The 16114-nt window shown below is 40.3% G+C and overlaps 1 protein-coding gene across 1 annotated transcript in view; it reads right to left on the reverse strand.

Moving 5' to 3' along the window:
* Positions 1-419: 419 nt before the first annotated feature.
* Positions 420-16114, reverse strand: part of LOC311235669 (pleckstrin homology domain-containing family A member 1-like) — a gene marked incomplete at its 5' end in the record, with an annotated part of 111324 nt that continues 95629 nt past the window's right edge. Inside the window, 3 exons of the mRNA XM_084323133.1 lie at positions 420-800; positions 12724-12764; positions 16011-16100. Of these exons, the coding sequence (XP_084179259.1) occupies positions 557-800; positions 12724-12764; positions 16011-16100 (375 nt within the window). The 3' untranslated portion in view covers positions 420-556. The remainder of the gene's footprint in view (positions 801-12723; positions 12765-16010; positions 16101-16114) is intronic.

A 16114-nucleotide genomic window follows, 5' to 3' on the forward strand; every position in this document is an offset into this window, starting at 1 on the left:
AATGGCGTTCTAACCAGAAGGTAAACAGCGCCCCCTTGGCGTCCATTGAGTTAAACACAACTGAGAGGCTCCTGAGCAACATGATAATGAACAATAATGAATACAAAATGAACATCAAAATAGAATAATTCTGCACCAGACATTAGGAGTTAGATGAGGTTCAAAACACAGACGCACACACACATTCCCAAAGGCTGTTATAAAAGAAGACGAATAGAAGATCAAATGATTGTGTGTGTATGTGCACGTCAATCTTTGTCAACACAATACAAATATTTTTGTATTGCTTTTCGGAACGGTGTGTATTCAAATGTGTGTGCGTCAACACTTTCACCACACCACAAGTTAACAGTCTTTGGGAACTGTTTTTATCTGTGTGAGAGAGACAACAGCTATCATCATCATCATCATCATCGCCACCACCATCCTCATCATCACAGCACGCTCATCTGTAGATCTTCTTCAGAGCTACGTTCTCTCGCTTCCACACCCGCTCCGCTGCCTTCGCCCTCGCTGCGTCGTCTCAATGGTGATTCATCCTCGTCCCTCCGGGCCGTCACTTGGACGGGCGGAAGGTCTCCTGAAGAGACAGCCGGGAACGCGCAGGAGGGAGGGGCATCATCATCACCGCTCCCGATTGGCCGCTGCTGAGTCTCCACGGCAACAGACCCAGGAAGTCCTCCTGCGTGGCCAGGCTGAGCCCCCGCTGCGTTGCACTGTGGGTCGTGTGGTTCCTGGTCAACGGGGTAGTAGAAGGTGGAGGCCGATGACGTGGGGGAGGAGGAGGGGTCACTGTGCTCCTGGAGGAGGGGAAGGAGGGGGTGAAAGAGGAGTATGGTTGGAGGGAACGAGACAGGTGGGGGTAACATAGTCAATCAGAAGAACTAGTGGTTGAAATGACACAAACACAAGACGTTAGGGGTGTAACGGTACACAGAAGCCACTAGGGGTGTAACGGTACACAGAAGCCACGGTTCGGTACGTACCTCGGTATTGGGGTCAATGTTCGGTACGAGTTCGGTACAACAGAAAAAAACTATTTATAATAATAATTTTTTTTTTTTTTTTTTTTTTTTTCTTTTTCTCCATTTTTCCTCCGATTTTCGTATGCCAATTCCCAGTCCCTTCCTGGTTGCTGCTCACTTACCCCCCACAGTCAGATCATCTGGGAGAGTGGAGGCTACCACGTGCTTCCTCCGACACACGTCCAGCCAATCACCGCTTCTTTTCACCTGGCAGCGCGGATTCTCATCGAGAGGGCGTAGCGTGTGGGAGGACCACACTATCCCCCTCGAGTCCTATCCGCGCTTAGCAGGCGCCCCGACCGAACTGTAGGAGTCGCTGTTTACAACGACCCGGACCCACCCCGCCAGCTTCTCCCACCCTCTAATACAGCCAATTGTATTAGTGCAGACGGCCAGCCAAGCTGGTGACAACCCCGGAGCTGTGAGCTGGATTCGAACAGGCGAATCCAGCTCACAGCTCCGGGGCTGGTGACGAACGCAATCTCCGCTCGGCCACCTAACCGCCTTATAATAATTATTATTAATATAATATGTATTATTATTATTATTTTTATTTATATATTATATTTATGATAATTATTATAATTATTAAATAGAATAATTTTATATAGGAAAAGTATGTTTCTTTTTTTTCCGGCAATGTATGGCGCTGCAGCACTGCAGATTTACCTACTCGAGTCCGGCGGGGGAGAATGTTGGTGTGTTTGTTGGTGTGTTTAACATTATTGGGCGAACAAGAAAACGGAAGAACTGTAACGTTGTAATGACCCTGCAGCTGTTCCAATGTAAATGTGCCGTCCTCCTCCGTGCACTTTCGCCCGCTCTGAAGTCGGACTCGGTGTGCCCGGCCACGCGCGCTGTTCTCGCACGGACCTCGCGAGTGCCTGCATGTGCGACTGGTGTGTTTGCGCTGTGAGGCGTATTCTTCGTATGGCTGCACGTACCGCACCGTGACGGCTGTACCGTAAATTCGCGGGACGAATACACGTACCGTTACACCCCTACAAGACGTGTTGTGATTAATAGACCCATGCAGTGTAATTTTGTGTTTAGTTAAAGGCAACATATCCTTTGTGATTTCAACACATCTCTTCTAGTTGAAGTATATTTCCATGAGAAGAGTAGGGCAGGAGCCAGGAGAGGGGAAGGGAGGAGGCCAAGGCAGAGACACTATATCACAGCAACAATAGGAGCAGTAGCTGTAGCTACGGTGGAGGTGAGGCTCCCACAGGACATGGGAAGAAAGAGCACCGCTACTCAAATGATGCTGTTGGCTGTTGGTGGAGTCCTTTCTCTGCACAGCCCATGCTGTTCGCCATCCTGGATACCTGCAGCTCCGGCTAGTGATCCACAAACTAATGTAAAGTCAACACTTCAGTCTGTACCAAGTCCTGAGATGAATCCTGAAACTATACTCTACTACCATACCATACTCTGAAACTATACTCTACAACCATACCATACTCTGAAACTATACTCTACTACCATACCATACTCTGAAACTATACTCTACTACCATACCCTACTCTGAACATATACTCTACAACCATACCATACTCTGAAACTATACTCTACAACCATACCATACTCTGAAACTATACTCTACTACCATACCCTACTCTGAACATATACTCTACTACCATACCATACTCTGAAACTATACTCTACTACCATACCATACTCTGAAACTATACTCTACAACCATACCATACTCTGAAACTATACTCTACTACCATACCATACTCTGAAACTATACTCTACTACCATACCATACTCTGAACATATACTCTACAACCATACCATACTCTGAAACTATACTCTACTACCATACCATACTCTGAAACTATACTCTACTACCATACCATACTCTGAAACTATACTCTACAACCATACCATACTCTGAAACTATACTCTACAACCATACCATACTCTGAAACTATACTCTACTACCATACCATACTCTGAACATATACTCTACAACCATACCATACTCTGAAACTATACTCTACTACCATACCATACTCTGAAACTATACTCTACTACCATACCATACTCTGAAACTATACTCTACAACCATACCATACTCTGAAACTATACTCTACAACCATACCATACTCTGAAACTATACTCTACTACCATACCATACTCTGAACATATACTCTACAACCATACCATACTCTGAAACTATACTCTACTACCATACCATACTCTGAAACTATACTCTACTACCATACCATACTCTGAAACTATACTCTACTACCATACCATACTCTGAAACTATACTCTACTACCATACCATACTCTGAAACTATACTCTACAACCATACCATACTCTGAAACTATACTCTACAACCATACCATACTCTGAAACTATACTCTACAACCATACCATACTCTGAAACTATACTCTACTACCATACCATACTCTGAAACTATACTCTACTACCATACCCTACTCTGAAACTATACTCTACAACCATACCATACTCTGAAACTATACTCTACTACCATACCCTACTCTGAAACTATACTCTACAACCATACCATACTCTGAAACTATACTCTACTACCATACCATACTCTGAAACTATACTCTACTACCATACCATACTCTGAAACCATACTCTACAACCATACCATACACTGAAACTATACTCTACTACCATACCATACTCTGAAACGATACTCTACTACCATACCATACTCTGAAACTATACTCTACTACCATACCATACTCTGAAACTATACTCTACTACCATACCATACTCTGAAACGATACTCTACTACCATACCATACTCTGAAACTATACTCTACTACCATACCATACTATGAAACTATACTCTACAACCATACCATACTCTGAAACTATACTCTACTACCATACCATACTCTGAAACTATACTCTACTACCATACCATACTCTGAAACCATACTCTACAACCATACCATACTCTGAAACTATACTCTACTACCATACCATACTCTGAAACGATACTCTACTACCATACCATACTCTGAAACTATACTCTACTACCATACCATACTCTGAAACTATACTCTACTACCATACCATACTCTGAAACCATACTCTACAACCATACCATACTCTGAAACTATACTCTACTACCATACCATACTCTGAAACGATACTCTACTACCATACCATACTCTGAAACCATACTCTACAACCATACCATACTCTGAAACTATACTCTACTACCATACCATACTCTGAAACTATACTCTACTACCATACCATACTCTGAAACTATACTCTACAACCATACCATACTCTGAAACTATACTCTACAACCATACCATACTCTGAAACTATACTCTACTACCATACCATACTCTGAAACTATACTCTACTACCATACCATACTCTGAAACTATACTCTACTACCATACCATACTCTGAACATATACTCTACTACCATACCATACTCTGAAACTATACTCTACAACCATACCATACTCTGAAACTATACTCTACAACCATACCATACTCTGAAACTATACTCTACTACCATACCATACTCTGAAACTATACTCTACTACCATACTCTGAAACTATACTCTACTACCATACCATACTCTACAACCATGCCATACTCTTTTTATTTTTTTTAAGTGGGCTGGCCCATTGACTTTACATTAGTTGTGTGGCTAACTAAGGAGGATCTGGGTATCCGTTTCTATATTCAGATTGTTTTTGAGTGTGGACATTTCAACTAGTCCCACGCGCTGCCTGCACAAGAACGGATGGGAATGTCAACATAGCTCTGACCCCAACGTGCAGTGAGGAAGTGTGGTTTTTACACGTTAGACTGCATACAGCGGTTGCAGTGATCGTTTGCTGTGTTTCAATAAACTCAATTACTTGGCGTTAATCTCTCATCTTGTCATGGAATCAAAAAATGAAGGGAGACTGGCTCACCCCTGGCTTGAAGATTATTATTATGCTCATCAATGGTGTTAGTATCCCAGGGGATCAATACAGGAATATCTTATCTTACTATCTATAGTTACTATATGTAGGTACTACAGTATCTATTCTGTAGGTATTATCTATAGGTACTCTTTGTACTCTGTGTTGGTGCAATCCTGACTATAATGCATTACCTTGCAGGGCTTGACATTAAGGCTTGTCCTATTGTCCGGGACAAGTAAAAAAAAATGGTCGGACAAGCATAATACAATTTAACTTGTCCGACTGGATTAGTAAAAAAGAAAATATATATATATATTCCCCAAACGAATAGTAACGTTATTCCATCTGATCAGAAAATGCCTGTCTCACAGTGTCACACTTGAAACTCTCAATCTCTGTACGTCAATATTACTTGTCCCGGACAAACGGTGAACGTCTTCTGAATGCTCGCTTAGTTGACATGGACAGTCGCACGAGACCCGCGAAAATATCAGAATGTTTAATAGAATGTTTAATAAAGGTTGGTTGTTTTGTTGTTACCTGTTGATCTAATGTGCCTATTGTTAAAAGAAATTATTTCAAATAAAAATACAATTATTTATTTGAATGGTGTTATTTATGGCAATAACAACTATACCGTAATAACAACTATACAACTATAGGCGTAGACCAGGTTTTAACCCCTGGTCGTCAAGAGAGAGGAGATGAGGAAGATGAGCTGGTGCTGATGGGGAGTGAAGATGAGCTGCAGGACTGATCATACAGTATATACCCCACACACACAAATGCACACACACTGTGTTTAAGTTATTAAATCATAATAATTGTCCAAATCTCTTGTCGGTTTTATTTATTTTTTAATAGGCCTTTATTTTCACAAGTACATTTCGGACAAGTAAGTTTAGCTTTCGGACAAGTAAAATATCAAAAAGTTAATGTCAAGCCCGGCCTTGTCCTGGCTGTCAAATGATCATTAAAAACAGCTTTTCTGAAAATCAAGTGCTCATTTGACACAGACTGTCACATTATTTATAGGCCTACAGCACAGTGTGACCTAGAACTTTGGCTATTTTGCAATGCAGTAAATGACAAAACCCCATTTCCTTAGAGCACTTTGGGGGCGTGGCCTCATCACCATTCTCACTCATCTCCATGACGGGGTCATTAAACTTCTGTGGCAACATTCTTTCTCGTAGTTCACCATGACAGACGGGAGGAGCCCATCCTATCCAATTAAATTCTATGGAGGTGTCATTGCATAGAACAAATAGTGTTAAAGGAACACGCCAACATTATGGGAAATGCGTTTACCATCTTCTCCAGAGTCAGACTCTGACTCTGGAGAAGACGGTACACACATTTCCCATTAGTTGGCATTTTCCTTTTTAAATAGTAGCATCAAGCTGCTGGTAGAACATAAAGTAGACATATTGTACATGAATCCTTAGCTGTCTTCATAGTAGTAGCGGTAGGACTGTACTGAGTAGAGTAGCTCACAGCATGCAGTAACAAGCCAAGCAGACACTGTATACTGACAGTAGAGGAGCTGCTGTTGCCATGGAGAGAGACAGAGCAGTGTTTGCTAAGGAAGCAGAGGGGCAGCGGGGCATGTGATTGGATGATGAGCAGCAGTGGGAGGGGCAGGAAGTAGGCAGCATGGCTCATTTGGGAAAAGTTAGTATCTCACTGTCACATCTTACTCTCTGAAAAACAGACAAACACACAGGAAAAACAGACACAAATAAAGATGTTTTTTTTCAAGATTTCAAAGATTAAATTCAAACGTAAGAGGGTTAGCGAAAATAACAGAAACGGCTCACAATAAATGTACTCCATAACTGGTCAGAATGACACTGGAAACGTTAGCATAGCGGAGAACGGACTCATGAGAAAGAAATGAGCTGAAAGATAAGGAAGATGACATTAATGGAGACAGGAATGATGCAATGATGAAGAGTTGTCATTAGTCAGTTTGCATGTCATGAGGTAAGAAAGGAGTTTCATTTAAAAGCATACAATTCCTTCAAATAAAAACGGTGTGTGGGTGAATATAATTTCTTTAAATAAGAAGTATGAGTGAATGAGAGAAAGAGATGATGATGATGATAATGAGAGATGACTGCATGATTAAAAGTTGCACTTTTAATATCGTTAATATGGAATAAGTAAAGTGATTCTGGAAAAAACTGGAACCCTGGAACATAGAAATTATCTGATTGGCTGTTTTGGGGACAATGCAGATACTGATATTAGGGTACCGATATATCGGACGATATTCTTCATATGTATATGAATATATATATTGATATAGTGAATTATATTTGAGCTGGAACCAAACTAGTTTGCATTGCATGTTCTATTCTATATTCTATTCTAATGATGAATTTATCTTTATTTAGGTAATAGGTAGGTATATTAATAACTATAATGAGTGAAGTCACTGGCAAAACGTCTGATGTCCTCTGCTAACTTTAAACCACGTATTCTCTACGCTAGACATCTGATGTCCTCTCTGCTAACTTTAAACCACGTATTCTCTACGCTAGACATCTGATGTCCTCTCTGCTAACTTTAAACCACGTATTCTCTACGCTAGACATCTGATGTCCTCTCTGCTAACTTTAAACCACGTATTCTCTACGCTAGACATCTGATGTCCTCTGCTAACTTTAAACCACGTATTCTCTACGCTAGACATCTGATGTCCTCTCTGCTAACTTTAAACCACGTATTCCCTACTCTGCTGCTGAAACTGCTAAGAGTATTGTAAGCAATGACTTGAGTATTATGACTTGAGTTACTGTATAATGTAAACAACGACTGAGTATTTTGACTGAGTGAGTTATAATATGTTCTAATATCGGCACCTATTGGCAAACATTTCAGCTGATACCGATTATGTCAGAAAGTGGAAGGGTTTCAGTTCACCACCAGCTCCAACACCATGCCAACACCTTCTGACACGTTCAGTTCACCACCAGCTCCAACACCATGCCAACACCTTCTGACACGTTCAGTTCACCACCAGCTCCAACACCATGCCAACACCTTCTGACACGTTCAGTTCACCACCAGCTCCAACACCATGCCAACACCTTCTGACACGTTCTGTTCACCACCAGCTCCAACACCATGCCAACACCTTCTGACACGTTCTGTTCACCACCAGCTCCAACACCATGCCAACACCTTCTGACACGTTCAGTTGTTCTTCCAGCAAATCAGTGACACCCGTTGAGACGCGTAGAACACTGGTCCTGGCCAGCGCCCCAATAGTGGCTTACATCAGTGATCAAACCTTCGTAATATAGGAACCTTGTCTTCTGCTTCTTGTTCCCTATAGGTCCGTGAGGTCACATGTCCTCTGCTTCTTGTTCCCTATAGGTCCGTGAGGTCACATGTCCTCTGCTTCTTGTTCCCTATAGGTCCGTGAGGTCACATGTCCTCTGATTCTTGTTCCCTATAGGTCCGTGAGGTCACATGTCTTCTGCTTCTTGTTCCCTATAGGTCCGTGAGGTCACATGTCCTCTGCTTCTTGTTCCCTATAGGTCCGTGAGGTCACATGTCCTCTGATTATTGTTCCCTATAGGTCCGTGAGGTCACATGTCCTCTGATTCTTGTTCCCTATAGGTCTGTGAGGTCCTAATGGAGACTGGTTAAGAGTTAGTCAGTGGATGGCCGATCAAGGAGATGATGATGACCAGGCCAGACTAGTTATGGCAGAGGAGGAAGACATTAGCCAACAATCAACACTCAAGGCATGAAATGCAAGTAGTATAAAGATCTACTGATGAAACCTGGGACCAAACTGTATTTTAAAATCCATTCAAATACATTTCTGTGTTGAGCAGAACATTATTCTACTGGCACAAAGGAGCCAAGTAGATGGAGTTACATTTTTGTTACTTTACCAATGATGATGTTGACCAATAGAGTCCTTTCTCAGCACAATTCATGCTGTTCCTCATACTAGCTCCAGATAGTTAGCCACAAACCATTCCCCGGAAACGCTTGAGCAAAACGCAAAAGTATTTGAGACGGGTTTCATATAATTCACCCATGTCCGCCAACAAGCTACTTGCTAGGATGTTGTGTTAGAGAGAGGCTCTTGGTGCTGTTTTAAAGGCTTGTTCCGCTGCGCTGGGAGGATGGGGCTAGAGGTTAACAGCCAGCGGCAGCTTCAGGGTGGATGCACCGCTACAAGGTTTCTGACCAGGTGATGAATGTTTACAGATAATCAAAAGATAGGCCCAAAGAATAAAATCCGTGCCACAAAGATGTCATGGCAGTACCCTTTTTTTGCCTGCATCACAAGCTTCATGGACTATGACGTATGATTGTTACATCATGCCATCTTGTGTATACTGTACCACTTTTTACTTTTACTCTTACTCTCATATTTTTATATTCAGACTTAATTATATTGTTTACATTGATTATTTTCCTCATGTTGATATTCAGATTTAATTGTATTGCCTATATTTCTTTCTTCTATTACCCTGCCCATACCTGTGTTACAAAGTCTTTCCCTCTTTATTTCTACTAAAATAAAGTTGAGACAAAAGGTACGATAAAATAAATAGTTTGTTGAGTGAACGCACTCAAAGAGGACGTGTTGTAATTAACCCTGTGGCGTTTTTGTTACTGTTTTTGTTGTACCTACTGTATATAGACAATACCTATAGGTAGTACCTATATATAGTACTTATAGGCAATACCTACAGATAGTACATACAGTATAGACAATGCCTATAGATAGTACCTACAAGTAGCTATATATTGTACATGTAGACAGTACTTCAAGTTCAAGTTCAAGTTCAAGTTCTTTAATAGTTGTCATACAGAAGTACAGAATACTTTCATACAAAATGCTTCTTACTGTTACGCTCCAGAGACTGTGCTAGACAAGATAGTATCAAATAACATAATAACATAATATAGCATGAATTTAGAAGAAGAAAATGAGGTCACAGTTGTTCGGTATAGACATATGTACAATGTTCTGAGTTACCATATAATATACAATACACAACTATGCAGTGTACTAATGTACAGTACTATCTAGTGCAAAGCAGAAATGGGATGAGGTACAATTTTAGGTACAATTTACAGTAAGGTGTACGAGTTGTAGTGCAATCCTTCATCCATAAATATAAAGTGTGGGGAGTGGGTGCTACAGTGTGTTTGTTTAAAGTGGGTGTGTGCTATAAAGTGTGTGTAGTGGGTGCTGCAGTGTGTTTGTTTAAAGTGAGTGTGTGCGTGTGGATGTGTGTGCTATGTGTGTTTGTATATATATATAATACCTATAGATAGTATATAGATAATGGGTCTCATTCTCCAATGGACTTAAGAGAAAAAATTTGCTCTTAGGGCCATTTAAGACATCTTAGATTTTGGGATTCCCCAACCGTCCCTAAGCTTGGAATCTTATTTATTTTTCCGACATCAAATGCGTACAAATCATTTATTTAAATTATGATTCATTCATTCCAAGGAGGCCTGTAGAGTTGACATGAAGGAATCACTATGATTCCTCCCAAATAAAGCCGAATCCAAGCTTAGGGACGGTTGGGGAATCCCAAAATATAAGATGTCTTAAATCTTAGCCCCTTGAATATTGAATATTACTATAATGAAGAGCACTGCTCTGTTGTAATCCAAAATTGAACTATTTTATCACTGTTCTATGTTAAATACCCTGTTGTATGTCTGTTCCATTTTATAATTGTTTGACTATTTTTTAACCGAATCATTTTATTACTTATGCACATTTCACAACACAGCCAGCTGTTAGAAACTGTACATTGTAACATTATATAACATAACGTTATGTTATTTCGTGGTTATTTCGCGGTTTATTCACATAACGTTATATTGTTTACACTGTCTTTCTTCTATTATAACCCTCCCAAATCATATTCAGAAAGTATCACAGAGACTTCTATTGACCAAGGAATTAGTTATTATTTCGCGGTTTATTCACATAACGTTATATTGTTTACACTGTCTTTCTTCTATTATAACCCTCCCAAATCATATTCAGAAAGGCACACACAACATATTCCAGTTAACGGTATATTTTTTTAATGATTCGTTATGGCGTAATCAATACTTCCATGCATATAAATTGCGTTCGCGACCTCCATGTTTTGGGGGTAGTCATCAGAAACCTCGGATCCGGGATTCGCTCCCATCCGTCGGGCAAGAACTGTGGGTTTTCAGCCTATCTCTCTGTACCTACTGTATATAGACAATACCTATAGGTAGTACCTATATATAGTACTTATAGGCAATACCTACAGATAGTACATACAGTATAGACAATGCCTATAGATAGTACCTACAAGTAGCTATATATTGTACATGTAGACAGTACTTATATAATACCTATAGATAGTATATAGATAATGGGTCTCATTCTCCAATGGACTTAAGAGAAAAAATTTGCTCTTAGGGCCATTTAAGACATCTTAGATTTTGGGATTCCCCAACCGTCCCTAAGCTTGGAATCTTATTTATTTTTCCGACATCAAATGCGTACAAATCATTTATTTAAATTATGATTCATTCATTCCAAGGAGGCCTGTAGAGTTGACATGAAGGAATCACTATGATTCCTCCCAAATAAAGCCGAATCCAAGCTTAGGGACGGTTGGGGAATCCCAAAATATAAGATGTCTTAAATCTTAGCCCCTTGAATATTGAATATTACTATAATGAAGAGCACTGCTCTGTTGTAATCCAAAATTGAACTATTTTATCACTGTTCTATGTTAAATACCCTGTTGTATGTCTGTTCCATTTTATAATTGTTTGACTATTTTTTAACCGAATCATTTTATTACTGAATGAAACTGTAAACAGAGAACCTATTGGGATACTAGGTCCTAATGTGAAACACTGTGATTTACCTCACCTTGCTCATGCTCGCTTATGCCTATATTTTTACTGTTGTGAAGCACTTTGAACTGCAACTTCTGTATGAAAAGTGCTATACAAATAAAGTATTATTATTATATTAAATGGCCCTAAGAGCAATTTTTTTGTCTCAAGTCCGTTGGAGAATGAGACCCAATACCTATAGATAGTACCTATACCTACATATAGTACCTATATATAGACAGTACATATATAGTACCTACATATAGTACCTAAGATAAGATATTCCTGTATTGATCCCCTGGGATACATTTTGGGTACAGTACCTATAGATAGTACCTGTTAGATAGTATCTACCTACTACCAGATGTGAGTACTGTATGCATCATTGATGGAAGTAGTTTTTTTTTTTTATTGTTGCATGTTTCTCTCCGATTTTATATAACTTGATTGTAACTGCTTGCTGGTTAGTTATTTCTTTCTCCAGACCATTCCTGTTGGTAATCATTAATACATATAATATTGTGTATGATTAAATGTTCCATTTAACCTATTCTGTTCACACGTATGGGAATGTGTGGTAAGCTAGTGGTTTGAATGTACTGGCTGTGAGTGTAATAGCAGGTACAAGTAACCCATGTGGTGGTACATGCAATGTCCACAAGGTGGCGATGTTACACTGTTAAGGATAATATGAATGTAGATAGTGTTATTTATATTTCAGGGCAGTAACGTATTGGAACTGAACTAAAAATCAAGAAATCTTGTAGGGTGCATCCGTCTACAGGCACTAGGGAGGGTGGGTTGGGAGGTCAGGGGGTTGTGGGATTGTGGGGTTTGGGGGGGTCACGTACGTGCTGCTTTCACTGTAGAATGATGTATACCTCTGTATACAAGGACTGGAGAGCCTTCTGGACTGACGCACCTGAAAACCACACAGTGTAGACAATGGAGTGGATGAGAGGCGTCTCTACATTTCGTAGCCACATTTCTGCAGACCCCTCTCTGATTGGTTGAACTCCATTTCTGCAGACCCCTCTCTGATTGGTTGAGCGAAGCCCCTCTATGATTGGTTGAGCGTCATGTGAGCGAAGCCCCTCTCTGATTGGTTTAGCTCGTCACGCGGTAAAAGGCGGATGTAATGTTATCATATCAAGAAGATAAGCAGAAATGTACTACCAGATTTGCGTATAACGTTATTTATTTCCCGTGACTTCGCGGTTTATTCATAACGTTATGCACATTTCACAACACAGCCAGCTGTTAGAAACTGTACATTGTAACATTATATAACATAACGTTATGTTATTTAGTGGTTATTTCGCGGTTTATTCACATAACGTTATATTGTTTACACTGTCTTTCTTCTATTATAACCCTCCCAAATCATATTCAGAAAGTATCACAGAGACTTCTATTGACCAAGGAATTAGTTATTATTTCGCGGTTTATTCACATAACGTTATATTGTTTACACTGTCTTTCTTCTATTATAACCCTCCCAAATCATATTCAGAAAGGCACACACAACATATTCCAGTTAACGGTATATTTTTTTAATGATTCGTTATGGCGTAATCAATACTTCCATGCATATAAATTGCGTTCGCGACCTCCATGTTTTGGGGGTAGTCATCAGAAACCTCGGATCCGGGATTCGCTCCCATCCGTCGGGCAAGAACTGTGGGTTTTCAGCCTATCTCTCTGGAGCGCATGCGCACGCTCAACCAATCAGAGAGGGGCTTCGCTCAACCAATCAGAGAGGGGTCTGCAGAAATGGAGTTCAACCAATCAGAGAGGGGTCTGCAGAAATGCGGCTACGAAATGTAGAGACGCGGATGAGAGAGAGGGAGAGGGGCGTCTCTACAATTCGTAGCCGCATTTCTGCAGACCCCTCTCTGATTGGTTGAGGCCATTTCTACAGACCCCTCTCTGATTGGCCGAGCGCGCGCATGCGCATGAGCCGCGACAAGCTCCTCTAGCCAGGAGTCGAAACTCCGTTAAGCTCCAGAGAGAGAGGCTGAAAACCCACAGTTGTTGCCCGACGGATGGGAGCCAAATCCCGGATCCGAGTTTTCTGATGAATAGCCCCAAAACATGGAGGTCGCGAACGCAATTTATACGCATGGAAGTATTGAATATTGATTACGCCATAACGAATCATTAAAAAAATATACCGTTAACTGGAATATGTTGTGTGTGCCTTTACACATATGTTGGATAGGATTATGTAATTGGTTTGTCATTAAAAACCAATAATAATCACTCGCCGGCTTCGCTGACCAGAGCTCTCTCAGATTCAAAGTTTTAATTGCAGTTACAATATAACATTTATATTAATTAACCCAGTTAATGCCTTAAGAGAAAGAGTCTGGTGGTCAATTGCTACGGAAATGTTGTGTCTTACTAATAATAACTAATTCCTTGGTCAATAGAAGTCTCTGTGATACTTTCTGAATATGATTTGGGAACATCAAATGGGCAGGCCGCGAAATAACAACGTTACAATGTACAGTTTCTGACAGCTGGCTGTGTTGTGAAATGTGCATAACGTTATGAATAAACCGCGAAGTCACGCGGAATAACGTTATACGCGAATCTGGTAGTACATTTCCAATCAGAGAGGGGCTTCGCTCAACCAATCAGAGAGGGGTCTGCAGAAATGGAGCTCAACCAATCAGAGAGGGGTCTGCAGAAATGCGGCTACGAATTGTAGAGACGCGGGAGAGGGGGGGCATGGGGACACGAGGAGAGGGAAGGAGAGTGGGGGAGGAGAGTAGAAGACATAGAGACCAGACAAGATAGAGATACCATGTGTCTGTGTGTGTGTGTGTGTGGTGTGTGTGTGTGTGTGTGTGTGTGTGTGTGTGTGTGTGTGTGTGTGTGTGTGTGTGTGTGTGTGTGTGGTGTGTGTGTGTGTGTGTGTGTGTGTGTGTGTGTGTGTGTGTGTGTGTGTGTGTGTGTGTGTGTGTGTGTGTGTGTGTGATGGGATGAGAGTACTGGACACTCATTCTCCCTTATTATGTGGGGAAAAAAAAATATTGTCAAAATCATCATCATCATCATCATCATCATCATCATCATCATCACCATCATCATCATCATCATGAACAAATCTCTCCATAAAATGTTGTTCCAGAATCAAAACTCCACAAAATCGACAGAATAAAATCTCAACTGGAAAGGAATAACCCAGAAGTAACCACTGGAGGAAAAGAAACACTAGTTACATTATAAAACATTATAATACATTACATTGCATTATACTATTCATTATGGTGCAGTGACCGTTCAGAACTGCTTGGACCCTGGAAGTGCTGCTTGCAGCGCCATGTTCAAAACGTACCCATGTGGAACAAGTGAAACGTAAAGTTCATTGTCATAGCGCCACCATCTGGCCAGATGGAACCAAATTAGACACGCACTCCCTTGGGTCGTTAGCAATACACAACCGCCAAGTGTGAAGTCAGTCGGATGACCGGTTCCCAAGATATGGTAGATATATGGTATTATGAAGCATTATCAAAAGTTGTAATATAATAAAATGTAATGTAGGGCTGTATCGAATAGTTCGAAGCTTCGAAGCTTCATTCATAACGTTGACATTCGAATTCTAATTCAACATTCAAATTATTATAAAAAGAATGTGTGTCTATTCATTCTGTTTAACCCAATGGGGTTTTTCTTCACAGTTGCAGATAAAGATTAGGCTACACTAATATAGTATAATATACTATTATTATATATAATACACATTTTAATAAAACATTTATCATAAATTATGTAGCCTATCTGCATCCGCTTGGCGCTCCATCAAGACATCACCATCACTTTCGTACCAACGTGCCCTTATTGGATTATTTATGTTGACGAAACTGACGATTATATTCATTAAAGAAAGTTGATTTAATAATAAAAAAAAAAAATACTAATTTAATGAGATTAATCACTTTATTCAAATTGAGGATTTAGTTTGAGGATTTTTCTTTTTAATTAATTGTTTATGATTAAGTCATAAAATATGACGACAGACATTCGAAGCTTCATTCGAAAACGTCAATAGAAGCTTAAAAAAAAGTTTTTTAAATGACATTCGGTACAGCCCTAATGTAATATCATGTTTAACATGTGTTGAGTTCAGCTTCAACCTCTGTATGACTGCCGTGCTTACCGTGGCGGCTGAGCGACCAGGGCCCCTCTGGGCTACGATGGCACCTGAGATGGCTTTGATCCAACTGTGCATATCCTCCGGACTGTCAGACTGAAAGAGAGAGA

This window comes from Notolepis coatsorum (genome assembly GCF_963971535.1).
Source record: "Notolepis coatsorum genome assembly, chromosome: 10".
Classification (NCBI taxonomy): Eukaryota; Metazoa; Chordata; class Actinopteri; order Aulopiformes; family Paralepididae; genus Notolepis; species Notolepis coatsorum.